This window comes from Bos taurus, chromosome 2 (genome assembly GCF_002263795.3).
Source record: "Bos taurus isolate L1 Dominette 01449 registration number 42190680 breed Hereford chromosome 2, ARS-UCD2.0, whole genome shotgun sequence".
Classification (NCBI taxonomy): Eukaryota; Metazoa; Chordata; class Mammalia; order Artiodactyla; family Bovidae; genus Bos; species Bos taurus.
This window is the reverse complement of record NC_037329.1, coordinates 27,161,416-27,188,299: the sequence shown is the minus strand read 5'-3', so window position 1 is coordinate 27,188,299 and position 26,884 is coordinate 27,161,416. Positions and strand designations below refer to the sequence as shown.

At 39.0% G+C, this 26,884-nt stretch overlaps 1 protein-coding gene across 2 annotated transcripts in view; it reads right to left on the bottom strand.

Annotated features, from left to right (window-relative positions):
* Nucleotides 1–26,884, bottom strand: part of ABCB11 (ATP binding cassette subfamily B member 11) — a 100,292-nt gene that overhangs the window by 24,423 nt on the left and 48,985 nt on the right. The window contains exons 11-19 of one of the 2 annotated variants that reach the window (XM_005202338.5): nucleotides 24,470–24,583; nucleotides 21,913–22,023; nucleotides 19,545–19,670; nucleotides 17,632–17,835; nucleotides 15,618–15,788; nucleotides 14,933–15,134; nucleotides 13,677–13,752; nucleotides 9,482–9,584; nucleotides 1,985–2,149 (exon numbers count right to left, since the gene is read on the bottom strand). In XM_005202338.5, coding sequence (XP_005202395.1) covers nucleotides 1,985–2,149; nucleotides 9,482–9,584; nucleotides 13,677–13,752; nucleotides 14,933–15,134; nucleotides 15,618–15,788; nucleotides 17,632–17,835; nucleotides 19,545–19,670; nucleotides 21,913–22,023; nucleotides 24,470–24,583 — 1,272 coding nt within the window. The remainder of the gene's footprint in view (nucleotides 1–1,984; nucleotides 2,150–9,481; nucleotides 9,585–13,676; nucleotides 13,753–14,932; nucleotides 15,135–15,617; nucleotides 15,789–17,631; nucleotides 17,836–19,544; nucleotides 19,671–21,912; nucleotides 22,024–24,469; nucleotides 24,584–26,884) is intronic. The other variant, NM_001192703.3, reaches the window with a different exon arrangement.

The window sequence follows — 26,884 nt, the reverse complement described above, 5'->3', positions numbered from 1 at the left end:
TCAAACAGAGCCAGTGAAAGTGAACCAGAGAAAGTAAGCCTTACGTGTACATTGAGGCTTCACTAGATTAGCAACCAGGCTCCTAATGCCCACTTTTTTTTTGCTGTGTCCTTGTTACAAACTATGGTCTCAATACCAAATGTGAATATCGTGCCCTTTAGATATGTCAGAATGACAATAGCACAATTAAAACCAGACTATTATCTGACTCATGATTATACCCTATGAGATGAAACCATCATGAACCCACTGATGAATCTGTGATAATTATGCTAAGAGACAAAAACAACCGTGTTTATCAAAGAAGAAAAATAATAAAGCTTTATTCTCTTAGCAAACTTAACCCTGTGGGAACATCAAAGATGAACAGATTTGGGATTTCATCCTGCTACTCTGATCCTTTGGTCCTTAGGTGAAAACCCCAATTGCTTAGGCTAGGATTTTCTGGTTGTGACCAGAAGAGTCACAGAGAATATTCTCACCATCAGTAACCAAGTGGGTGCTGTTGGAGGGCAGGTGTTATAGTTTGAACTCTATTGGTCTTTCTGTATAACTCGTGACTGCTGGGACAATTTTCTGGTCAGGATCTCTGCCAGAGAGACCATAAAAGTCAAAGGAAAATAGAGGGGAAAACTGAAACTTGGGACTCTTACACATCCTTTAGGTTAGGCTTCAGAAAAGCAGGGTATAGGGCTGGTCCCACCACCTTCTGTGACCCTGTGTCACCTTAAACAAGTTCATAAGTTCTCCAAGATTCTAGGTTTTCCTCCTTGTTGATCTCATAGGATTCGTGTATGTGTGTGTGAATTTCAACTGAGAAAATATGTCAACATTTCGAGAACTGACTTCGCAATGATAAGATTTTATTGGACTCAGCTCTGCAGTCACATTGCCTGGATTTGAATCCCAGATCCATCACTTACTCCTCTAAGTTCTTTAGTTTGCTCCTTTGTCAAATAGGAACAATAAGAATACCTACCACAGCTGGTTATTAGGAAAGTTTAGTGAACTATTATATATAAAGTTCTTGCTGCTGCTAAGTCACTTCAGTTGTGTCCGACTCTGTGCAACCCCATAGACGGCAGCCCACCAGGCTCCTCTGTCCCTGGGATTCTCCAGGCAAGAATTCTGGAGTGGGTTGCCATTTCCTTCTCCAACGCATGAAAGTGAAAAGTGAAAGGGAAGTCACTCAGTCGTGTCTGACCCTTAGCGACCCCATGGACTGCAGCCTTCCAGGCTCCTCCATCCATGGGATTTTCCAGGCAAGAGTACTGGAGTGGGGTGCCATTGCCTTCTCCTATAAAGTTCTTAGATAGTGCCTAATTAATGTTTGTACTTATTATTATCATCAATATTATTATTTTTATAGCAATAATATCAGATGGAGAATATCAAAACTCCTAGGAGATGAAAAACTGAAGTAAGTGTATTCTTTGTACATGCCTTATTTTACTTATCTCTTCCTTTTCCTGTTTTCTCCCCCAACTGCCCATTTCAATGGTGCAATGAGCAGAAGAGCAGAGTATTATACAACATGCATGAATACTTGCTATTACAAATCAAACTTTGTACCTCAGCTGATCAGCAAGATCGAAATGGCCCCCAAATCCTTTTATATCATTCAAAGAACTTGCTTTGCATTCTTATTTGGTTTGCATATGGGTGAACTGCCCTCTTTTGACACTAAGTTTGCAGCCATAGTCTTTTTCTTTCTTTCTTTTTTTTAACAGACACAATGACTGTCAGAGTGTGCTGCCAGTCCAAATGAGAGTCTCAGCTTTGTCTTCTCACCTCCTGTTTGATGGAGACTTGAGACATTTTTAATTCTTTAGAGATGAGAGGAGGGGAAAAAGAACTAAAAGAACAACAACAACAAAAAACTTAAAAAAAAGTTAAATACATTACAACCAAGTTATCAAAAGTGACAATATCCAGACAAACAAAAGGTAGGAGGAGAATAAAGCTGGTCCAGCTGCTTGCTTACCCCAAGAATCTGGCTGAATAAAAAGGCATACATGGGTGTGACCGTCCCATTGACAGCTGCACCCACAGAGCCTACCAGCATGTAGGGCCATTCTCGAGCATTGAGTCTCAGAATCCTCCTCACTGGGGCTGGTTCAATTTCTTCTTCCACAGGAATGTTCTTGTCCTTGAGGGGAGAGGAGGTTACATTAATTATTTAAATGTTTGCATACACTCTTTTATTATACAGTTGTCCCTTTGGCATTCACAGATGTGAGTCATGGTTTGATTGGTTGTGAGTGACCTCAAAGACCTATAAGACAGGGTGATATGATAGCTTGTGAGAGATGGTTTTGAGCTGCTTGCTGCCATGCTATGACTTGGGCTTCCCTGGTAGCTCAGTGGTAAAGAATCCGCCTGCCAGTGCAGGAGACACAGGAGACACAGGCTCAACCCCTGGGTCGAGAAGAACCCCTCGAATAGGAAATGACAACCCACTGCTGTATTCTTGCTAGGCTAGTCCCATGGACAGAGGACTCCTGTGGGCTGTTACCATCCATGGGGTCACAGAAGAGTCAGACACGATTTAGGGACTAAACAGTACCACGTGCTATGACTTGGATGGGACTGATTTTAGAGTGTCTGCTCATCTGAAGGTGAGCTGGTAGTTCTCATTTCACAATTGCAGAGGTATTAACACTTGGGGAGTGGTAAATAAGTTGGATCTATAAGAAAAATAACTCCCAGTTTAGAAACATTTTTGTGCTATAGTGAGTATGTGGAGTGCTATGTCGCTTCAGTCGTGTCTGACTCTTTGCAACCCTTTGTGCTACAGTGAGCGGTATTTACACATTCAAGGATTTGTGAAATTTTCAAAATATGTCCTTTATAAATGTCAAAGTCTAGTGACTGCCTCAAGCCCCAAGGCAGGCCAGTGTATCTAAACAACGCAAAATAATTTTTAAAATGTATTAACTGGTGACAATGGTTATCAATTGCGTATTTCTGTGAAGGTTTTCTTTAACTAGTGCCCAGAAGTAAATGGTAATCAATTTGGATTTCTAAATTCTTCATGTTCTTTACAAGGAGTACAAATTATTTTAAAATTTCCCCATTCCAATTTCTTTAATTGCCATTAAAGTGTCAGAGCTAGCAAATTTTTAGCCTCTTGAAGGCAAAAATTATATTCAGAACTTCATCATTTTTACAATCATTTTTCCTCGCTAATGATATTCTCCAGTACTTGGTCGTGAGGCCCATTCTTCAATAATTTGCTAAATTTATTGTTCACTTTGTTTGAGAAAAGATTTTAGGTGGATTATATAGATCTGTATTGATTTTTTTTTACTTTTTCTATTAAAATATACTAAAAATGTCTACAGCAAATTGACTACAAAACTGTTAGTGTTCTATTTCATTAACACACAGTTATTTACCCCTTAAGGAGCTGACCATCAGGAACAGACAGCAGTAAGGAACTTCAGATACTATCCTTTTGCTTCCAAAGTCAAAGATTTCATTACCAATTCAATTGAAATAAAAGCCTGGTGTCCTTATTCTAGTTGCAAGCCAAATAGGATGGAGGGAGAGCTTGCTTGGTGATGGATCTGTCAATGCCTCCATTTCAGGTTCTCTCTTGGTCTGCCCTCAATAGTTGCTACACACTCATGCAGCAAATCCTTCAATGATTTCATCTCTGATGTCTTACTCAACTCTAGGAAATCAATGCAGAGAGGAAGAAAGGTGCCTGTGAAAGCGTGAGGGAAACGGGCATGTGGAAAGAATGTGGTTCTTGGATGAGCCCCACGTGGCCACTGATGGAATCTATCACTGAGCACTTCGGCTCTCTGGGGCTCGGTTGCCTTCTCCTCCTCAAAAGGAAAGAAATAGACAAAGTTCTCTATGGCTCTCTTATGTTTCTGCACATCTTGTGAAAAGAGGCACTGACCACCTTTGTTGAGGCTGTTTTCTCAAGAATGTTGGTATAGCAAATAGCCTTGGAGGAGGGGGATAGTGTTTCCATCCTAAGAAAAGGGCTTATTGCTCATTATAAAAACACCAGGTTTCTCAAGCCTAGGATTCCTCTTCCCCTTCCTTTGCTGGTATCACCTACTTCTCTTTCATCAGCTGAGAAGTGGGGGTAGGCCGGGGAGTCAGTGGAAATGCTGTGCACTGGCTCCTGCTCATGCTCTGAGTAAAGTCTTTCACCTCTGACACAGCTCTTATGTATTCTCCAGCATCCATAAAATTGTGTCAGGCTAACTTGATAGCTTCTTGGAGAAGGGTGTTTCCTATGACCAGTGCATTCTCTTGGCAAAACTCTGTTAGCCTTTTCCCTGTGTGGATGTGAGAGTTGGGCTGTAAAGAAGGCTAAGCACCAAAAAATTGATGCTTTCAAACTGTGGTGTTGGAGAAAGACTCTTGAAAGTCCCTTGGACTGCAAGGAGATCAAACCAGTCAATCTTAAAGGAAATCAACTCTGAATATTCATTGGAAGGACTGATGTTGAAGCTGAAACTCCAGTACTTTGACCACCTGATGCGAAGAGCTGACTCATTTGAAAAGATCCTGATGCTGGGAAAAATTGAAGGCAGGAGGAGAAGAGGGTGACAGAGGATGAGATGGTTGGATGGCATCACTGACTCAATGGACATGAGTTTGAATAAACTCCAGGAGTTGGGATGGACAGGGAGGCCTGGCGTGCTGCAGTCCATGGGGTTGCAAAGAGTTGGACATGACTGAGCAACTGAACTGAACTAAAAGTGGTATAAAAACAAAAGAAAATGAAAGTCATTATGTACAGAAGGGTTTTTTCCTCTGGGATTTTGCAAAGACAAAGACAAATTAACTCATCTAAAAAAAGCTAAAAGGCTAAAGATATGTATTACAGTGAAAGTCGCTCAGTCGTGTCCGACTCTTTGCAACCCCATGGACTATACAGTCAATGGAGTTCTCCAGGCCAGAATACTAGAGTGGGTAACTATTCCTTTCTCCAGGGGATCTTCCCAACCCAGGGATCAAATCCAGGTCTCCTGCATTACAGGCGGATTCTTTACCAGCTGAGCCACAAAGGAAACCCAAGAATACTGGAGTGGGTAGCCTATCCGTTCTCCAGCAGATCTTCCCAACCCAGGAATCAAACTGGGGTCTCCTGCATTGCAGGCTGATTCTTCACCAGCTGGCCTATCAGGGAAGCCCTAAAATATAGGTATGTGTGTGTGTGTGTGTGTGTGTGTGTATACATACACAAAGATAAGTATATATACATAGATATAATAAATTCACAGCAAACCAGTAACTCACAGATGGACAAAATTATAAAAGTTTATATCCGCTTTCTCACTGCAGTTCCTTCCTCTATTGTGTCAATGATAAGTTGCACAGTGCTCACTTATTTATCATACGTAAAGAAGTCTCCTGCCAGCAGCTCCAGGGAAGGAAGAAGGACAGTGCTCTTACTCATCTTTGCATCCCTAAGTCAATATCTGGCACTTGTTCGGTGTATAATCAATGTTTATTGGATGAAAGAATGAATGAAGCTTTTATGCTCCTGGTGCATAAATGTAAAAAAAAACATTCATTTAAAAAATACTGTTCACTTACTTACAAGGTAGATGGTTCAGTGCTAAACAAAGGGCTTTTCCCAGCTTCCTTCCATCCATATCCTGTGTAGCTCAGGTAAAAATATAGCTTCCTACTTAAATCTCATGTCCAGATTTCTATACTTTGTTACATCGATTTCTTCATGCCAACCCATAGGCAGTCTCCTGCCTTGATGACAACTTTAAGATATGATGATGGGAAATGGTAACTATGACCAAGAAACAGGGACTTTCCAAATGATCAAATACTAGCAGTCACTTTTATAGATCTTCTGTCCTATCTCCTATGCGTATGCATGCTCAGTCACTCAGTCATGTCCACCTCTTTGCAACCCAATGGACCTTGCCCACCAGGCTCCTCTGCCCATGAGATTTTCCAGATTTTTTGAGTGGGTTGTCATTTACTTCTCCTGGGGATCTTCCCAACCCAGGGACTGAACTCACATCGCCTGCATTGGCAGGTGGATTCTTTACCACTGAGCCACCTGGGAAACCCTGTCCTATCTCCTAACCAATGCCTAAACCCTACTATAAGTTAGCTGTGATGAAGTGATGGGTTTTTAATATTTGACCTTGACACAATCTCATACATATTCTACTTTTTAGTTCCTCTAAAAGAGGAAGAAGACTTTAGAAACTGGAAGCTTTAGCCTACAGTTTTCCGCTAATCCTAATCTCAATTTTATTAGCATTATAACTGTGATCTGATTTATGAAAGCCAAGAGTATAGCTTGGAGACCAAGAAAAAACAGGCTACAGTCTTGGCTCTGTCACCAGCTAACTAAGAAATGTTGGGTCAGACACCCCACTTACACTTTGGAAGCACAGACTTTTGAAACCATCTCAAGTTTTCAGAGTCAAAACCCAAAGAGACCACAAGGTGGAGATAACGCCTTTACAGAAGTAAACCTTTTTGCCTTGCCACACAAAATAGAACATCTCCCAAACAACAGACGGTCAGGTTAGAGCTTGTTCATCAAAATATGAAAAAAAAATTTTTTTACCAGTGTTTGATCTTAAATAATTTAGTTAACTATCAAAATACTTTAAAATTTACTTGGGATTAGAATAACCTAAATATCGAAAATACTTTAAAATTTACTCTGAACAGGAAGTCCTTATATTAAATTCTATCAGTGCTGATTCTGCTGTTTCCTTTTTTAAAATATTTAATTTTTAAATCAAAAAAGTTCTAAGATAATTGTCATAAAATGAGCAGAATTAATATAAGCACAAGGCCTGTTCCACTTCTACCTTTAACAGAATCACATTGGCTCTCTGTCACTTTTTTCACATTGGCTCTCTGTCACTTTTTTCCTTTTCCTTCCTTAACTAAAGAAAGAAATCAAAGTGTTGTCTATTTAAAATTACACTCTCTCTGCTCAGATGCTCTGTCATGACCAACTCTTTGCAACCCCATGGACTGTAGCCCACCAGGCTCTTCTGTCCATGGATTTTCTAGGCGGAGTATTGGAGTGGGTTGCCATTCCCTTCTCCAAGAGATAGTTCCCCCACCCAGGAACTGAACCTGGGTCTCCTTCATTGCAGGCAGATTCTTGGTTTCCATTTAATTATTTATTATATTCTAGTTGGCAATGCTGATGAGTAGAATACTTAGGGAGTAGTTTTGTTTTCTCTGGAACTACTCTCTGTATTTGATTTACATTTCCTTTTATTTAAATAACTCCCTTCTGAGTTTTCCCTGCATCAGCAGTCTGGGAACCTGATCTTCAGATCTTCAGGAAATCTGATTGTTCTCTCCAACAGTGCTGAGCCATCTACCAGCTTCAACAATAACAAAATTGGATTTTCTTTTCCTTCCTAACTCTCTTGTTTGTGTTGTCAAATATTTTCCCAGAAACTAGGGAAAAAAATAAAAATGCAAAAATTGAATATAATTGGTGCTGTTATGTTTGAAATGTCAATGTAGTGTTTCGTTCTTTCTTCCTTGAAGCTTATTAAACTCCTTGTATAATGCCTCTTGTACTTATGGGTGGCAGTACCACAGATATAAATGAAAAAACTATTTCTAGAATGAGAAGAGGTGCTGAGTCCTTAATGGCAAGATGCAGTAAGCAACCACGCTTGCTGAACATTTTCTGTCCTTGGATCCACCCTGCTGTTCCTGAGACAAAGTGTTCCTCTACGAAGTTTATTTAAACCAGCTATATTAGATACTGAGAACACTATCTATTCAGAGTCGAATACCAATTAGCAACTGAACAACTACAACAATAACAATATTAGATAATTAAGAATGCTATTTATTATTAATATATTAAAACCAAAAGAGAGCCTTAATAATCCTTCCATCATAGTCATAAAATCATACGTAGTACTTTATTCCAAATTTGGCATTGTGAATCGGTGTTTATAATTACTCCCCAAAAGGATTCTCATACTGAAATGTTTTAAAGATAATTTGAAATTACATCATGCATAATGGATGTGCTTGTAATTAAAATATTCTCTGACTCGTTTTCTTTGATAAATCTTACAGTTTGGACATTATTTTACTATAAAAAGTTAATTTTTCATCCTAGTTTTAAAAATCGCTTGATGTCCCACCATGTGCAGCTCTCTAACTAAACAGAAAGATGAAAGAGTCTGTAGATTATGAGCAGATTGGAACAGGATTTGGTTGGTTCTAGGTTTACATGTGTCAAATAAACAGAAATGTTTGCTAGGTCTCATGGTAACCAGAACTTCCCTGGTGGCTCAGACAGTAAAGCATCTGCCTACAATGTGGGAGATCTGGGTTCAGTCCCTGGATCGGGAAGATCCCCTGGAGAAGGAAATGGCACCCCACTCCAGTACTCTTGCCTGGAAAATCCCATGGACTGAGGAGCCTGGTAGGCTAATGGTAACCAGATAAAGGAGTTTCCAGGCAAAGCAAGATGCCCAAGTTGATACAAACACAAATAACAGTTACTAACTTTAAGAAGCTTGTAATTTAGTAACAGGATAAGACAACATGATCTGAAATAAGCCTCAATAAGAAAATTGCCATGAAAAGACTGAAATGAAGAGTAATGGGGGATTGAAAATGAGAGGATCAGGGCTGAAGAATAAAGTTCAGTGATTAAGAAAGGCTCTGAGTAGGAGGGATGGTCACCTTATGTGAAAGTTAGACTGTGCCCACTGCAGCAGTGGGCATCCTGATGAACAAAGTTGAGTATTGCTATATGTGTTGATTCTTCTCCTATTTCATTTTTATGTTGCTTTGAATAGTGTTAAAATTAATAGTGTTCATTTCAAATGTACCCTAAAACAATTATTATAAAATTGTATTAAGTAAACAAATGTCTGTAAAACCTAATCAGTCCCCATTAATTTAAATTTTGCAGTAACTTGTATTAAACACTTTATAATTATAATTATTTAAGACAGAGATTTAAAGTTTTACAAAGACAGGTTTTCAGATAGTCTTAAGAGCTTGAAAGGGATTCCTACATAATCAAATAGTCTGCTAAGTACATGTAATTGTGTTTATTAGAATGGCTCACATAAGAATAATCAGTGAACTTTTAATACTTCATCTTAGTTACCATGTATTCTTAAAATATTTTATTATTTATGCTTCTCTTAAAATATTATGTAAAACATGATATAAAATTTAGAGTTTCGTTCACGTCTTAATGGAGCCTCTCATTTAGTTTGACTTAGTGAAACATAGGAGAAGGCAATGGCACCCCAGTCCAGTACTCTTGCCTGGAAAATCCCATGGACGGAGGAGTCTGGTGGGCTGCTGTCTATGGGGTCGCACAGAGTTGGACACGACTGAAGCGACTTAGCGGCAGCAGCAATGAAACATTACTAGATAAAGGCCTTGAAAACTCAGATTCTAAGCTTAAAGGGCATACGATAGTCTCCAGGAGAGACTTCTTCCATCCCCGCATGAGCCACTGGCGTCTGACCTTTCTGTCTTGTTCATGAGTAGACTTATGATCTACAAGTGCTAGTGACGATTCATGACCCAGGTAAGAAAGCTGAGACTTGGAGCGTTGTCGGATGGAAGCTCTGTAAGTAAAAAGAAAGATGGATTAGTCTGTGGCTTGTGGAACAGGACTCAATTGGTTCCGAGTCTACATCACCTGTCAGGTGCAGGCACTTCCTGAGTGGGTTTGACACAACGTTCAGTCTGGTTGCCATGGTGCCGAGCTAAACCCTGATTCAGAGTACACACACAGAGGGAGGAGGAGAGGGGTCGAAGTCGTTTCACTAGTCCACCAAGAAAAAAAGCGTCCAAGACTCAACTCCATCCCCAACCCACATGGTTCTGCTATTGCTCTAATGGCAATGGCCCGTCACTATTACCTCCCTCAGGACTGTAGGATGAGTTTTGGTATCTCTCTTTCTCTCTCTCCCTGATGTTTGCTTTAGCATAATTCTACCTGGACACAAATAGACTAGTAGGAGGAAACAGGGACCCTAGTGGAAATGTCTCCAGACTATGTACTGCCTTTAGGGATGGATTTAATTAACAAATATATTATTGAAATATAATTTAGCTTGATGTGTTCACTGATTCATTCAACAAAAGATGATTGTGCGCCTACAACGTACAGATCAAAGTTAGGTGCTGTGAGGGGACACAAAGACTGGACAATTACAGACTTCTCCCTTAAGGCACTTCAAGTTTTATAGAACAACGCATGTAACCAACCTAATATAAGGAAGAATGTGATAAGTGCTATAGCTGCTAAGCTGCTGCTAAATCACTTCAGTCGTGTCCGACTCTGTGTGACCCCATAGACTGCAGCCCACCAGGCTCCCCCGTCCCTGGGATTCCCCAGGCAAGAACACTGGAGTGGGTTGCCATAAAGCAGGTTTAAATAAACAGTATGGAAATTTAAAGGATAAAAGAACATATGTCAGGTGCTACCATGAAAAGCTTCATGGAGGAGGTGGCTAAGGTAGGCTGTGGGTATCTGTAGGCTAGAGGAAAGGGCATTGCTGATTGACAGAACGGTATAAAGAGAAGTATGGAGATAGGGTTACTAGTTACATAAACAGTATAGAGCAGATATAGGAAGTGATTCGAGTTGTTTTGTTTCTCCCTGAGGTTTCTGGGAAGGAGACTTCTACTATCTTCTAGGTTAAATTTGAAAGTATGTGACACTGGAAGCCGTTGGCAATTATGTCAAGAAAAGAAGCTTCCTAAAAAATGAATACTGAAAAAAAAAGTAGAGCTGAGAAGGGAAGAAAAAGAAATTGTATGTATATTGACCAAGTCTCTCACTGAAGCCCCAGTCTTGCCTGAAGCCAAAGCCTCTTTGAACTATTTAGTTATGTTGTCATTTTTTCCCTTTAAAGGTTAAACCAGGTTGGCTGAGGTTTTTAGCCATTTGCAAATAAACTGCTAAGTGATAAAGGTAATCCTGAAGACTTGAAAGGATGGAAGTTACATTCTCAAAGCACTTAGCCTGAAGAAATACCGTGTAAAGAGGGAGCTTGTAGTGATGAGGAGATCTGCATCAGCTGTGGTAGTGCGAGCCAGATGGTGTTATTCGTAAGTCTCCTATCATCCGTATTCAGGTTAAGCTAGACTAAAACAAATACCAAGGTGGCACCTGCCTATTATAGATGCTCATCTATCCTTCTTGAGAAAACAGCAATGCATCAACTTCATGACCCTCACTTATTCCCACGTTCATTTGATGGCATCTTTATCCTCTTAGTCACCAGGTTCAACAGGTGCATTTACGTCAAGTCCTCCCTCTTGCTCTTGCTCAAACTCTCATTGTGATCAGGCATGAAACCACACCCCACTCAGACTTCCTGCTACCAAACTGGCTTCTGGGACACCCAAGCCCGTCCCGTTTGGCCTGAAACTCTGCAGCAATAGAGTCATTTCTTTAAGTTAGGTAACTGAGGTCAAGAGCTCAACTCCCAGAGATGAGAGGGATAGCTCTGTGTCAGCTAGAGAGAGCTAAGTGCAAGAGAGGGCTGAGACTGAAGGTTATGGGCCTAAAAAAGAAACTCAGAGCATTGGCAGACAAGGTAGGAGTATGTGGAGAAGAGGGCATCAAAATAGTTGACTACCTCCCAGTTCTGAGCAGGGAAGACATCAATCCTTATCCCCTCTACTACTTTAATCTTATGTTTCTTCAATCTCTCTTTCTCTCGTTCCCTGTTGCCCATTCATCCAGCATTCTACCTGTCTGGCATAAGCTGCACCAAGGAGACCATGAACAGCATGGGTGCAAGGCAGGGGCCCGACCTGCCCGCTCTGGTCTGCCGTAAACACGAGCGTTAGAATTCTGTCACTCCCCTTTTCAGAAACCTGCAACGGCTGCCCCGCCCTTCCTCAGAAGCTGTGCACCACTTCTCATCGGAAGCAAAAACAGCTAATTTGGGAATATATGTTCTCTCTCTCTCAACATTATTACTTAGGAAATTATTGTCATCCATGGAAATTGTTCTTGAATCTAAAATATATTACTAAAGGGAGACTTAGGCATCAGACCGAGGAAATAAGATACAAATTAACATTTCAATTAGTCCTCTTAAAAAAAAATCTGTCAGCATACACAATAAGATATTTTTAACAGACCTTCTTACTCAAACCTATAAATCTTTCTCTGTAGGAGGTTAATAGCTACTTTCTGTGTACAGGTTGTATTTCTGGGCTTCTCTCCCTAGTCACCAAAATGTAGAATTTGTAAGAACTAATGGCCAAATAAGAAATGTTTATATTAAAACAGTTATCTGGGCCTAATAGTAAACTGTAAGTAAACTATTTAGAATGGGAAAAATTCTGTTCATCTGAAAAATTAAGAAAATATTTATTTTCTTTTGACCTCACCATGAGATACATTCCTCTTTGCAACCTTTAACTTAGTGATCAAAAGAGATGCCTAGTCATTTTCTGGGTTTAAGAAGTTAGTATATATCTTCAAACTGTGATTCTGATGACCTTTATAATTTTTTTCTTCCAATCAGAAAAAACATGGTGAAATAATTCATGCCAGATGTCCTTAAAAATTACCCAATAATTTTGGCAATTTTTATAGCTTTTACATTTGAACTATTGCTTTATTACCTGAAAAATTCAATGAAACTAGCATTTCTTGAAATTTTCTGAATAGACCTGTCCTTAAAAAGAAAAATAAAACCCCTAAGCATAAAACCCAGTTAACTAGTCTTTGAACATTAAAAGTAAATAAATCTGTGTTTGAACTACTTGGAGTTGTTTCTAGAATATTATATTTTAAGCCTCTTTAACCATTTTTCAATAAACAATTAGCTATCTTGAATGAGCAAGTCATAAATTGAGCCTTTGTTTAGAGCACAGCCTTGAATCAAATATCCTAGAAATATGATAAGGGACTAGGTAGAGAAATATCAGTCTATTGCCTACAAATAGTCTCCGAACTTAAGAAAAAAAGATCTTGAATAACATTTTCACAAATACACACAAATACTCTCGGGCAGAATTTTTCTTAATATACAGACTTTTAACATTAAAGGAACTATTTTTTTTAAACTTTTAAACCAGAATGAAATATTAAATTTATAGTCTTGCTACAATATGCTCCAAAAATATGCTTTGGAAGTCAATACCCACAGATTGACCCAGAAAAAAAAAAGTTCATGTTTAGAAAATATGCTTTAAGTGTTAGATGACACATCTCATATTTCATCTAGTTAAAGAATGATTTCACCTTGGATGGGGAGCTCTGGGAGCAGAAATATTTGTAATTCAATTGCAGCTCAGTAGGTTAAAGAATGGAGCTAAAGGCATGAATCTGACTTCCATTTAAGACAGTGCTTCATACCACAGTTAACTCTGGGAGACAAGTCTAAACACAGATTTTTAAAATTCCCCTTTCTAAGCTCAGCAAACAACATTTTAACTACAGAGCATCTTTATCATAACTCCCTACCCTCAATAAAATGAGAAGCCAAATTTTAAAAACTTCTATGGATTGGAGATAGAAATGTCAATACGGCAACCTACAATTCATTTGCATGTTCATATTACACAAGACCTAGGGCTGTATTTAGGGCTTTCCAAGTGTACCTGAGATATTGCCAGAAGATCTTAGCTGCAGAGGGTTCCTGAAAACATCTGAAAACTTAAAAATCTGCCCCGATGCCTGAGCTTACCTTAAGCTAGCCTGGTAGCTCCCTCTGCTAAAGGTCTGTTTTCTCTCAAGTAAGGCATCTTCGGTTTCATCTTTTCCTATTCAATACAACACGAGTGATCCCTTAGTGTATACAATAAGCAAAACCAAAGCAAAATAACATTATTTACTATATTTGCATAGCATATCGTTACTATGTCTGATTTCAAACAACCTGTTAACACTTGTCCAGCACATTCTAACAACAAAAAAATTAAAAATACTCAGCAAGATTAAATCTTTTGAATTATATGATAGCCTGTGTTATCACCACAGAAATAGATACCTATAGCTATAGCTGATATGAATGACAAAAAAATCTTGTGAGAAACCCACTGAAAAGAAAAGTGAAAGCATTAGTTGCTCAGTTGTGTCCAACTCTTTTTGATACCAGGGACTGTAGCCATGGAATTCTCCAGCAAGAATACTGGAGTGGGTTGCCATTCCCTTCTTCAGGGCATCTTCCCAAGCTAGGGATCAAACCCAGGACTCTTGCATTTCAGGCAGGTTCTTTACTGTCTGAGCCACCAGGGAAGTCTGAGAAATCCACTAGGTGGCAAAAAAAAAAAAGTAGATGAACCAAATTAAAAAAAAAAATCTTTTCAGAATAAATCACATGTTCAATGTATACAGTCATTTTACCCAATAGTATTAACAAATCCAGATTTGATATGGGAGAGAAAGTTTGTAATGGATGCTTAACATGGGTTTAGGTAAACCACCAAATCCGGAGGTTAAGACTCCATGCTTCCACTGCAGGGCCCATGGGTTTGATCCCTTGTCAGAGAATTGGATCCCACATGTCACATGATGTGGCAAAAAAAAAAAAAAAGAAAATTCAGATTGAAATGGAGAAAGTACATTAGGACCTGAAGTGTCTACCTACATTAATGAAAATATGCATAAAAGTTTTTAGTCATTGTTTAATTCACTCAACCAACAAGAAGAGAGCTCATACTGAGTGCAGGACATTCTAGGAAGACTCTCTTATTTGCAAAGTGTGAGGGGGAAAAAGGGGATGGAATTGAAGTTTCTTCCACAGGAGACCTGGGTTTTAGCACTATGACTTGATCAATAATTAAACCCCCTGAGCATCTGTTCTTTCCTTTATCATCTATGTTATGTCCCCCAGGGCTTTGAGGAGAACAACTAAGACAATATATATTAAAACGCATAGAAATCCAAAAACATCATATATGTTAATTATTTAACATAATGTATAACTGAAAAGGCACTTGCCTTTTATGTCTTTTTCATTAAAGGCTTGGTCTCCTTGACTTTGCAGAGTCATTAGTGTGAAGTAAACGCCTTTCCTTTCCAACAGTTCTTCATGGGTGCCTCTTTCCACTGCTGTACCATGTTCAAAACCAATAATGACGTCTGCAGTTCTGATTGTAGATAGGCGATGAGCGACAGAGATGATTGTGTGCCCGTGCTGAACCTGTGAGAGTGTACAGTGCCCTGAGTCAGACTGCAAGACAAAGCTGACGGTGCCATTTGGACTGTCTCAGAATCCACAAGTAAGTCAGGCTCGATCCCTAAATTCTTGAATAGGCTAAACAGACATTAGAAAATGTCAGCGTACTTTCCTGTGGCTAATAAACACATCACACGTTGCTCCAGTTGCTGCCATTAATCAACATCTTACATCCAAAATGTAAATTTTTAAAATCACATATTGTGAATTAGACTTAACAAATTTTACATGTGCTGCCTTTAGAAGCAAATGATATGTCTTCTGTTCAACTGTGCAGAACATTGTGGTGAGCCAATATTTTCCAAACAGATACAATGACCCATGTAGTCCTTCTCTCTCTGTCTCTCGATGTCTCTCTTTCTCTTTCTCCTCTCTTCACAGAGGCCTTTCCTACAACACAAGAATTCCCACACAGACTTATGAAAGGAACCTAGACTCTCAACAAACCTTACTCAGTGCTTCTTGCACCATGGCTTCGCTCTCATTGTCCAGTGCCGAGGTGGCCATGTCCAAAAGCAGGATCTTTGGGTTTCGAACAAGGGCTCTGGCAATGGCTATTCTTTGTTTCTGGCCGCCACTCATCTGGCCTCCTCCTTCCCCAACAAGAGTGTCAAATTGCTAGGAAGAAAGCAACATCAGCAATGAAGAGCAAGAATTTGATGGATCCTGACAGTGATCCATTCATTACAAAGGTCCCTTCTAGCTTCCTCCTCAAGCAGGAGTTTTCACACATCCATCTTTCACTTTTTAAAAAAACCCTTTCCTGAAACAGGTTATTATCTAATCAATATTTGTGTGTAAAATAAAGATATTGATTTATTCTTTTATTCTGGATGATTAAAGTGTTTCTTTTTAGCTCAACTTCAATTAAAATGTTTCCACCACAATAAAAGTTAATCAGCATCCTGAAAATCCATCTTAGAGGATTAAAGCATATGTCAATTCCTTGTCTCTTTCTTCTAGCTAGACAACACAGAAAAGCACAACACTAAAGTTGTCTATATATTATGAATGAAGGATCAAAGTAGCTTTATAATCACTACCATGAACAGTGAAGTTACTATCCTGCATGCCCAGTATTACACTGGAATCTCAGAAGGGGGCGATGTGGTCAGTGTCTTATCTCACTTACATTAGCAACATGAGTTGAGAATCTACCATGTAGAAAGCGTGGATCTGAGCTCTTTACACATATCATCTCATTTAGTCCTGACTGATAGGCTGTGAGGCAGGTACTACTATTCTCCTTAACGGATGGATAAAGTAACGCTGCAGTCTGAGGGGGTAAAGTAACTTGCCCAAGTTCATAAATCTTACAAGTGCAGAAGATTTGTCCGGAGGTGGTCTGATTCTGAAGCTTTATATTGTTTCACCACTAGACTATGTCATACACACAGCTGCAATCCTATTCATACAGGCATTTTGGAAGGCTGAGAAGGACGTATTCTAGAGCACAGGCTGTGTAACCAGGACCACCTTGGATGAGAACCTTGCCTTGAGCAAGTGATTTGACCTTTTGGAAACTCAATTCTCCATCTGTAGATGGAGATAATAATATAGCTGCCTGACAGGATGATTGGGAGAGTTAAATGAACTAATAGCTGTGAAGTGCTTATAAAAGTACCTGATATGTAGTAAGCACTGCTGCTGCTAAGTCGTTTCAGTTGTGTCCGACTCTGTGCGACCCCATAGACGGCAGCCCACCAGGCTCCCCGGTCCCTGGGATTCTCCAGGCAAGAACACTGGAGTGGGTTGCCATTTCCTCCTCCAGTGCATGAAAGTGAAAAGTGAAAGTGAAATCGCTCAGCCGTGTCCGACTCTTCCGCCCCCATGGACTGCAGCCTACCAGGCTCCTCCGTCCATGGGATTTCCCAGGCAAGAGTACTGGAGTGGGGTGCCATTGCCTTCTCTGGGAGTAAGCACTATATATGTGTTAAATAGTAATAATAATTCTTCTTTGGTTTAGCAGTCCATTGGCCAAGAAATCCATACAAGTATAATACTGAGTTGGTTTTTGTCACTGCTATCATATGAAATGAAGATAAATGAGGAAATTTTGAATATGTGAGACATAGTACTGAAGAGACAGTATTTGCAGCCCAAACACAAGAAAATTTGAGAACAGTAACAGTTGCAGACATCAAAAGAGCATTGTGAACGTTACCACCACACAACAAATTTATCATCTGCTTAGACAAATGTTTAAATAGATGAAATAAGGAAACTGTATCTATGTTAAAGCCAGCTTCTAAAAGAAGGTGCTGCAGTTTGGTAGATTTTAATGTATTAATAACATCATATTTTCAGACAAAGAGGGGAATTCAAAGTACATTTCCAGGCACAAAATGAAAACATGACATTGATAATTTAGAATGTAAATGAAAAACAATGCATATTACTATGTAAATGTTTTCCCTCTATGAATTCTGGGTTTCCCTCTGGAATGAGAGGCCAGGGGTACCTGTGGCAGGTCCATGATGAAGTTGTAGGCATTGGCTTCCTTGGCTGCTCGGACTATATCTTCCATTGTTGCATCTTTTCTGCCATAGCGAATGTTCTCTGCAATGGTGGTGGAAAACAGAACAGGCTCTTGCTCCACTATCCCAATCTGAGCTCTGAGCCACTGGATGTTAAGAGAGCGAATGTCATGGCCATCCAAGGTCACCTAGAGGACAAAACCCACAACATCACTTCTCTTGGAATCCTTCAAGATTCTGAATACTACTACTGTGCTGTACTTGATCTATGAGGAGAAAAAATGAGACCCACACGACTGTGCAAAACAATTCCTCTTATAATGTGGTTAATATAAGGATGACAATATAAATTGAAATCAAGTATAGCTGTAGGACAGTTCATTGTAGAAACACAATTGATATAAAGGTTACTTAGTTTAGCTCAGTTGGCCCAAGAATAGAAAAAGTTTTAATTTCTCAATAAAGAGTACAGTTATTCATCATACTTTAAATATTTCTATCTTTTGACTTGAAGCCAAAATGAACTTCAAAAGATACAAAGAAAATGACCAGTGGTCTCTATCTTGCATATGTGTGTATGTTTTAGAATAAAATCTTACTTTCTGGCCTGATTCATCAAATGACACTCAGGTGTTCAAATGCAATTGAAACTATAAATGGGATAAGTAAATAAACATTACTATTAGCAAAAATATAAACATTTTATATAAAAAACATGATATCTATATATTCAGAGTATAATTATAGTGGTATGTAGCAAAGAATACCCAATCAGAGAATAAAGTGTCTGTGAAAAAAGAAAACCTTATCACATTTGCCGCGTCACTCTGACAGTACCTGCATTATATAGAGCTCATTGCATGGAAGAAGTCATTTAATATACAGTCAAGTGATTCTATCTCAAGGCATCAAGGAGATGTTAACAAGAATGATTATGAGGCAGAGTGAAAAGAGTCTTTGACATCCAACAGATCTGGGTTCAAATCTGAGGCAACTCTCAATTTCTCTGCTTCCTTATTTGTAAAATGGGAATATTTATCTTTGGAAGTTGCTGTGAAAATAAGTAATGATCTCTATAAAGTACTTGACATATAATGTGTGATAAGTAGCAATTATTAATATTTTTTTAGTTTCAGTCTATATTTACAGTCAGACAAAAACAAGGAGAAAGAGACTAAGTGGTTTGCAAAAATAATGTAATTATTTTTAGACCTAACATCTCAGAGTAACAATCAAGAACTGTTCTCTGTTAATGCTGGCCATGTAAGCTTTCTTATACTTAGTGTTTGGAAAACTTTAGGGAATAATAACAATTTTGTTATACTATGAAAAAAGAAATGGAAATTTTCCCTCACTGAAAAGGCAGCAATACCATTTTGAATGTATCTGTACATTCAGTTACATCACTGAGCAGATGGACTGATTATTCATTGAACACAACTACTATGGAGAGAATTCGTCCATTTGGTTTAGTCAAAAAAAAAAATCATTAAGTCAGACTTTGATCCCTGGGAAGATCCCACATGCCGCAGGTTACAGCCAAAAAACCAAACCAAACAAATCATTAACTGAACTACGCAGATGTCAAAGTGCTGTCAGTGTTCGCTAGGTGTTTGTATTTGACCAATATATCACCATTTTCAACCTCTTATCCCCAGGTGGCTCACTAATAAAGAATCTGTCTGCCAATGCGGGAGAGGCAGAAGACACAGGTTCCATCCCTGGGTCAGAAAGATCCTTGGAGGAGGAAATGGCACCCCACTCCAATATTCTTGCCTCGAAAATTCCATGAACAGAGGAGCCGGTGGGCTAGTCCATGGGGTTGCAAAGAGTTGGACATGACTGAGAATCCATGCACACATCCCCATGTATTAAGAAGTTTCTAGAAGATACACACCATGCCTTCAGTGGGGTCATAGAATCGCTGAATGAGCTGCAGTGCTGTGCTTTTCCCAGCTCCACTGGATCCTACCATAGCTGTCACTTCCCCTGATTTAATGACTGTGCTAAGTTTATTTAAAATCTGCAGAGAAAATAAAAGAACAATGTTCAGATCATCATCAATTAGGCTACAAGTTAGAACACTTTGTTAGGAGACTGTGTTTGTGTTTACTTATGCCCTCATAGCAACAGCCATTGATTTTCATTAATAACCAGAAAAATTAGTAAACAGTGCTAGGATGTGGTTTTAGCATTTAGCACACTACTTAGTCATAAACTAATAGCCATAGCCAACAAATAACATGACGTGTGGTAACACTGTTGAAGTAAATAAGCCAGGCCAACCTCGAAAACTATGTTCCAAAATCTAATTTAAAACATTTCTGACATGCCAGGATACCTCAAGGAGACTGTCCCAATTAGCTTAGGGGAGAAAGTCACTTAGCAGTAAGACTTTGTTAAAGCAAACTACTGGCATTGAGAATAGAAGATAAAACAGAAATGAAATAAATATGTTTCAGTTCAACTGGTATTTGTTGAACAGCTGTCTCTAAACAGATATTATAAAGTGAGTTTTTAGCCATTTATTCAAAAGTGTTTACTGAGTAAGTACTACCTTGTTATTTATATTTCACTAGGCACTTTTACATTTGATGTTTATATATGTATGTGTGTTGTAATCAAGAATATACTTCAGAAATATCAGAATATACATATACCTATCTTATATACATATATAAGTATGTATGTATGATGTATATTTGTTTCTATGTGTATATATATAAATTTATTTATGTTACAACTATGTAGTGTTAAAATTAAGTTGCATTTCCATGACCTCTGTGGGGACATAGAAATATTAAGGAAGGGTAGCTAACTATGGAAAACAGTCAAAGTTTCCTCAAAATATTAAAAATGGAACTGCCAAATGATCCTGAAATTTCACTTCTGTGTATTTATCAGAAAAAAACAGAAACATTAATTTGAAAAGATACATGCATACCAGTGTTCATTGCAGTATTATTTACAATAGCCAAGATATGGAAGCAATCTAAATAGATCAATAGATGAATGAGTAAATAAAATGTGGTATATATAGAGAGACATCTTCTATACTCATTTATCTACTGATGAATATATATATGTATACATATGCATATGTATACACACATACACACAAAGGAATTTACTCATACATAAAAAATTAAATATTGGTGTTTGTGACAACATGGATGAATCTAGAAAGTATTATGCTAGGTGAACTATCAGAGAAGGACAAATACTGTATGATCTCACTTATATGTAGAATCTAAAAAATAAAAGAAGCAAACAAGCAAAACAAAATGAAAACAGACTCAGAGATACAGAGAACAAATGAGTGATTGCCAGAAGGGGAAATATGTGAAGGGGTTAAGGAGGTAGAAGCCTGAATTTATAAAATAAATAAGGCACGTGGACATAATATACAGCATAAGGAATATGGTCAATAATATTGTAATGATTTTGGGTAGGGGCAGATGATAGCTAGACTTACCACAGTGATCATTTCATGATGTATGCAAGTATCTAATTGCTATGTAGTACACCTGAAAGTTGTGCAATATTGTGCATCAATTATTTTTCAATTAAAAGTAAATAAATGAAAAGAAAAAGATACTCTGTTAAAAATGAGGAATTAGTCTCCTCTCCTTCCAAAGCCAGTTCTTTTAGAGAAGTAGATTCTGTTTCCTGTAGGGTAAATTGCCTTTAAAGACACTTGCTCAGTAGGCGTGGGAACAGTGTAAATTTTCTTCACCTTGTGCCCAGAACAATTGCATAGTACAAGACAGTGATTATAAGATTACAAAATTACCTTTCCTCTAAGGACTGATCTAATGATCCTTGTAAACATGGATAGGAAGTAAAAAATTTCAGAGAGCAGCTTTCCTTTGCCACTTCCTGCCCCACCCAGGCAGAGTTCGACCTTCTGCAGCCTCTAAAGAGATACTTGGCACAGCTGTCCTGGATTGTTCTGATTGCCTTGCAGTTTGTTTAGCCTGCTCTCACAGTGACAGGACCTGCCACTCGTTTCAACAGGGTGTCACTCAGCTGACTTAACCTGAATGTGCTACCAAACTGTTCCTACCAAAGAGATTTGTATATTATTATTATTAGCACAAGGAATGTGGTTAGTGGCCTAAGGAACAAGACCTGAGGACACTTCCAGAGAAACATGCCTCTGTGCCTTGTTCCTGGAAAATGAGTCATGCTTCAGAAAAATAAATAATCTGTGGCTCTGGAAATGAATCATCAAAGAAGAAAATTGGGAAAAGATTGGCACATACCTTCACCTCTGGTCTGGAAGGATAGTGGAAGGTCACATTATGGAATTCAATTTCACCCTTAATTCGATCCAGCTTGTAACCATCTTCTGACATACAGTCAATGAGGGGTTTCTTAAGTGGAATGGAAAAGGGATAGAGCAACGGCATGTATAACACGCATTTACTGTCCATCTCAGTTTGAATTTATTCATAATACAGAACAGCAATCAGGCTAAACATTGCCAAAGATAAGCTGCTTCTACATTAAATTGTATTAATAATAGTAATAATATTCACTAACACTTATTGGGAAATTAATGTTGAGATGTATACTATGTAATTACTAGTGCTATATAATTGTATTAAAATATATTATATATTATGTATATTATGTAGATTTATATATAACCAAACTTACATAAATAACATATAATTAATTATAATTAAAACTGCCAATAATCATATAATTGGTATAAAACATTATCACATTAATTTAATTTAATTAGTATTTTTATTTTCTATTACTATGACATATTTTATATAGTGAAAATATCACAATATAATATATGGTATTAATCTGTAATTAATATATTGGTATATAATATATTGATATTATTATGGAGTACTATAATATTGAGATACCCAGAAGACAATCTACAGGTGTTTTAATGTTTTTTCTTTTATGTGATCATCACCATAACCTAACTTGACAGATGATACACATTTGTTCATTGAGGAAGTAGAGGAGTCTCAAGTGGTCAAGATCCAATAATATCCTACATTTGACTATTGTAGATGATGATAGACACTAACTGAATGTTCTCAAGTGGTGTCTTCAAATGCCACCAACTTTTAATCAACATGCTGAATTTCACCTCCATGGCTGTTAGTAGTGAGCCTAATTCAGAACTTAACCATGGTGGATAATCAGACCAGAGTGAGGGTTATCTCCTGCTACCAGAACACTCAGGGCCAACTTCTTCCTTCTCTTACTCTAGTGAGAGAAACTCATCATCCTATCTCTTTTTGGGGCTACAGTGTCATCTATTTCTCCTTCTTTATTCTTAAATTTTTAAATGCCTTAATTTTTTGTAATAGTTTCAAGGGAGTTTTAGACACATCTTTTTTGAGCATACAACAATGCCAAGAATGAGGTAGAATTTGGATAGCTCTACATGGTTTTCAACTATCTTTCTATAAAGCCCCATAAATGAAACCCCAAAATATAAAACAGATAAAGTGATGGACAGTTTCCTCAGGCAGATTCTAATCTCACCAACACTAACAATGTAGGGACACAACGCACGTCTGGATTTCCAGGGCTTCTGACTCAGTCCTGGGCATCTTCTCAGAGATGTTCGTAGATTTTGACCTTTCTATCTTGATGTCCAATGTGCTCCACTAGATTAATCAGGAAACTCTTAGCTAGGCTACCAGGGTCAAAGCCTGTAGACTTTCTGTCACATTTAGAAGTTAATCTAATCTTATGAACTGGGTTTTAAAGTCCTGTGTGATCTGGCCGCTTCCCATCTCTTCATCTTATCTCTTGCTCACTCTGTTCAGTCACACTGACTTTGTTTTATTTCCTTACACTCACCAAGCCCTGTTCCAACCTGAATATGCTCCCTGCTCTTACCTCCCAGGCATCACTCCTCTCCTAAGTACTTTTTTGTATGGCTGACTCACCTGCTTTGGTTCTCAGTTCATAACTGGTGTCACTGTCACTCAATATAAAGTCTCCTTCCCCTACCCCAACTGCTATTGCAGTGACCTGTTTTATTTCCATTACTGTACTTGCTGCTGCTTCTTAGTCGCTCAGTTGTGTCCAACTCGTTGCAACCACATAGACTGTAGCCCGCCAGGCTCCTCTGTCCATGGGGATTCTCCAGGCAAGAATACTGGAGTGGGTTTCCATGCCCTCCTGCAGGGGATCTTCCCAAGCCAGGATCGAACCACATCTCCCTAATTGCAGGCAGATTCTTTACCTTCTGAGGCACCATTGCACTTATCACTGTCTAATATTATCCTATCTTTGGATATGTCTACTTCGTTAATGCTATTTCAAATCCTGAAAGATGATTTCAGAGTACCTCTAGTACTTTGGCCACCTCATGCGAAGAGTTGACTCATTGGAAAAGACTCTGATGCTGGGAGGGATTGGGGGCAGGAGGAGAAGGGGACGACAGATGATGAGATGGCTGGATGGCATCACTGACTTGATGGACGTGAGTCTGAGTGAACTGCGGGAGTTGGTGATGGACAGGGAGGCCTGGCGTGCTGCGATTCATGGGGTCGCAAAGAGTCGGACACCACTGAGCGACTGAACTGACTGACTGACTGACTGACTGACTTCGTTAATGCCTATTTCCCATATGATATGAGAGGAGGGGCCTTATTTGCTGTATTTCACTCTAGCACTCCCATCTCATACTGTGGTCTGGCTCATGACAGTACTTATTAAGTATTGCTGAATTAAGGGCATTGTGATAGTTCCTTATATTTTTTAACACTGAGGATAAATTCCTCATGAGTTCATTTCTCTCCCTGCCCTCAACTTTTACTTTTGGCTTTTACATACCCGGTCTATTGTCTCAAAGATGCTGGCGGCTGCAGCACGCCCAGCTGCAAAGGCTTCCAAACAGGAAGAGGCATTGCCAAGATTTAAAGCTCCTACTATGACACTGAGGAAAATCTGAAATAAAAAGAGATAAACATAGTTTTCATCAGTTTGTAAATAGTGTTCATTGTCATTTGGGCTATCCAAGTGAACTCAAAAATTTCTCAGAAATATTCTTCCATGGGAGTTTTTTTTTGTGTGTGTGTGTGTGTGTGTTTTTAATGGCTGTGAGCAGACCACCTTAGGTCTTTGTTGGTCAGAGACATGCAGTCCTTATCACTTGGTCCTCTCCATAGGACAGCTCACAACATGGCTTTTTAAAATTTATTTATTTATTTTAATTGATTTATTTTGTTGTTGCACTTGGTCTTCATTGCTGCATGCAGGCTTTCTCTAGATGCGTCTCTTCAATTTGATGTGCAGGCTTCTCGTTGCAGTGGCTTCTCTTGTGGCCCATAGGCTTTAGCTGTGAGGGCTTCAGCAGTTGCAGCACATGGGCTCATAGTTGCAGCTCTTGGGCTCTAGAGCATGGGCTCGTAGTTGTGGCACATGGGCTTAGCTGCTCCTCAACATGTGGAATATTTCTGGACCAGGGATCAAACTAATGTTCCCTACATTGGCAGGCAGATTCCTATTCATTGCACCACCAGGGAAGTTCCTTCTGTGGGAGTTTGAAAGCTAAATAACTCTTTGGAAACACTTGGGATAGCTTTTGTTCTGTCAAGTATCTCCAGTTTTTCTACTGTTATTATTTAAAAGAATACATTATTTTTTATTGAACATAACTATTCTACAAAGAATAACATGTTTTTAGGTCAGTAAGAGGTGTATAAGGCAGCATATGGACACTGAGTGAGTTAGAGTCATGACACAAGAATTTGATTCATTATATAAACAGCCTTACAATAGTTTTCTGATGAAAGGGTTACTGAAACAATAGAGACACTATTATTAGCTTGACTATCCTAGAGTTCGTTACATGTAATATGTGCTTACTGCTAGCTGTATTCCTGCTACTAGTGAACTAATTTTTAGGATAACTACTGCTATACCTGGCTTCCCAGGTGATGCTAGTGGTGAAAAACCCACCTGCCAATGCAGGTAGACGTAAGAGATGAGGGTTTGATCCCTGGGTTGGGAAGATCCCATGGAGGAGGGCTCGACAACCCACTCTAGTATTCTTGCCTGGAGAATTCTGTGAACACAGGATCCTGGCAGGCTGCAGTCCATAGGGTCGCAAAGGGTTGGACACGACGGAAGCTACTTCCCACTCATGCATGCACAGTTATACCACTACCACCAGTAATAATAACAATAATAATCAGGTATGTTTCTAAGTGCTTTACTTGTATTATTTCATTTAATCCTTACAATAATAGAGAAAATAGAGGTGTATAGAGGCTGCCTAACTTAATGTCTCAGTGTATATTAAGTGGTAGAGCACTATTTGAGACAGGACTTCCCTGACAGTTCAGTTGGTTAGGAATCCACCTGCAATGCAGGAGACCCCGGTTTGATTCCTGGGTTGGGAAGATCCCCTGGAGAAGGGAAATGCTACCCACTCCAGTATTCTGGCCTGGAGAATTCCATAGACTGTACAGTCCATGGGGTCACAAAAAGTCAGACATGACTGAGTGACTTTCACTTTCTCCATTCACATTTTGTTCAGCTCTCAGGCTCATCTGCTGCTATTGCACACAAGTGGAGTAGCCAGCTTCCTGGGTAGAGCTGGGGAAGACGTTTTTTGACTCATAAACCTGGCCATCTCACTAAGTTAGGGGAAGGCTACCTGATCACGATCAGTTGTTCCTAACCAACAGCACTGTTTTTATCAGTGCTATTTGTAAAGGAACAGGCAATTCCTCATGCTGGCCTCTAGGATGAGCACACGATTCTTTCTCTCTACTCTTTCAACCAAAGAATGATTGTTTTTCTCATGACTCATATGGAGGCTGTTTCCTTGGTCGCCGTCTATTGAGGATTGGAGTTATTTGCTGAGCTAAAATAAAGGTTGACTCCTGCTTGAATGTAGTCTTTTTCAGGTAATCAAGTGATCCTAGTCTGTGGTAGTTCCATGAGCTGGATTCTTCCCATGGATTATATCACATCAGAACAAAATGCCCCAGAATTCTTCCCCAATCTCTTTTTCCCTTATGGCTAGGCCATGGGGCTTCTCAGAGCCTGCTATCCATCTCCTCTCTCTCCAATATCCTCTCTAATCTATATATCATGATGCTGTGGGCCAGCTTCTTGACGTCTCCCTGAATTCCCTAGGCTATGCATGAGATAAACATTCTCTCTTCATCTGTTCTCCATCTGTCCATCTGTCCTTTTCCTTAATTATGGCAGGTATTCCTCCCATGGGCAGATTACTTA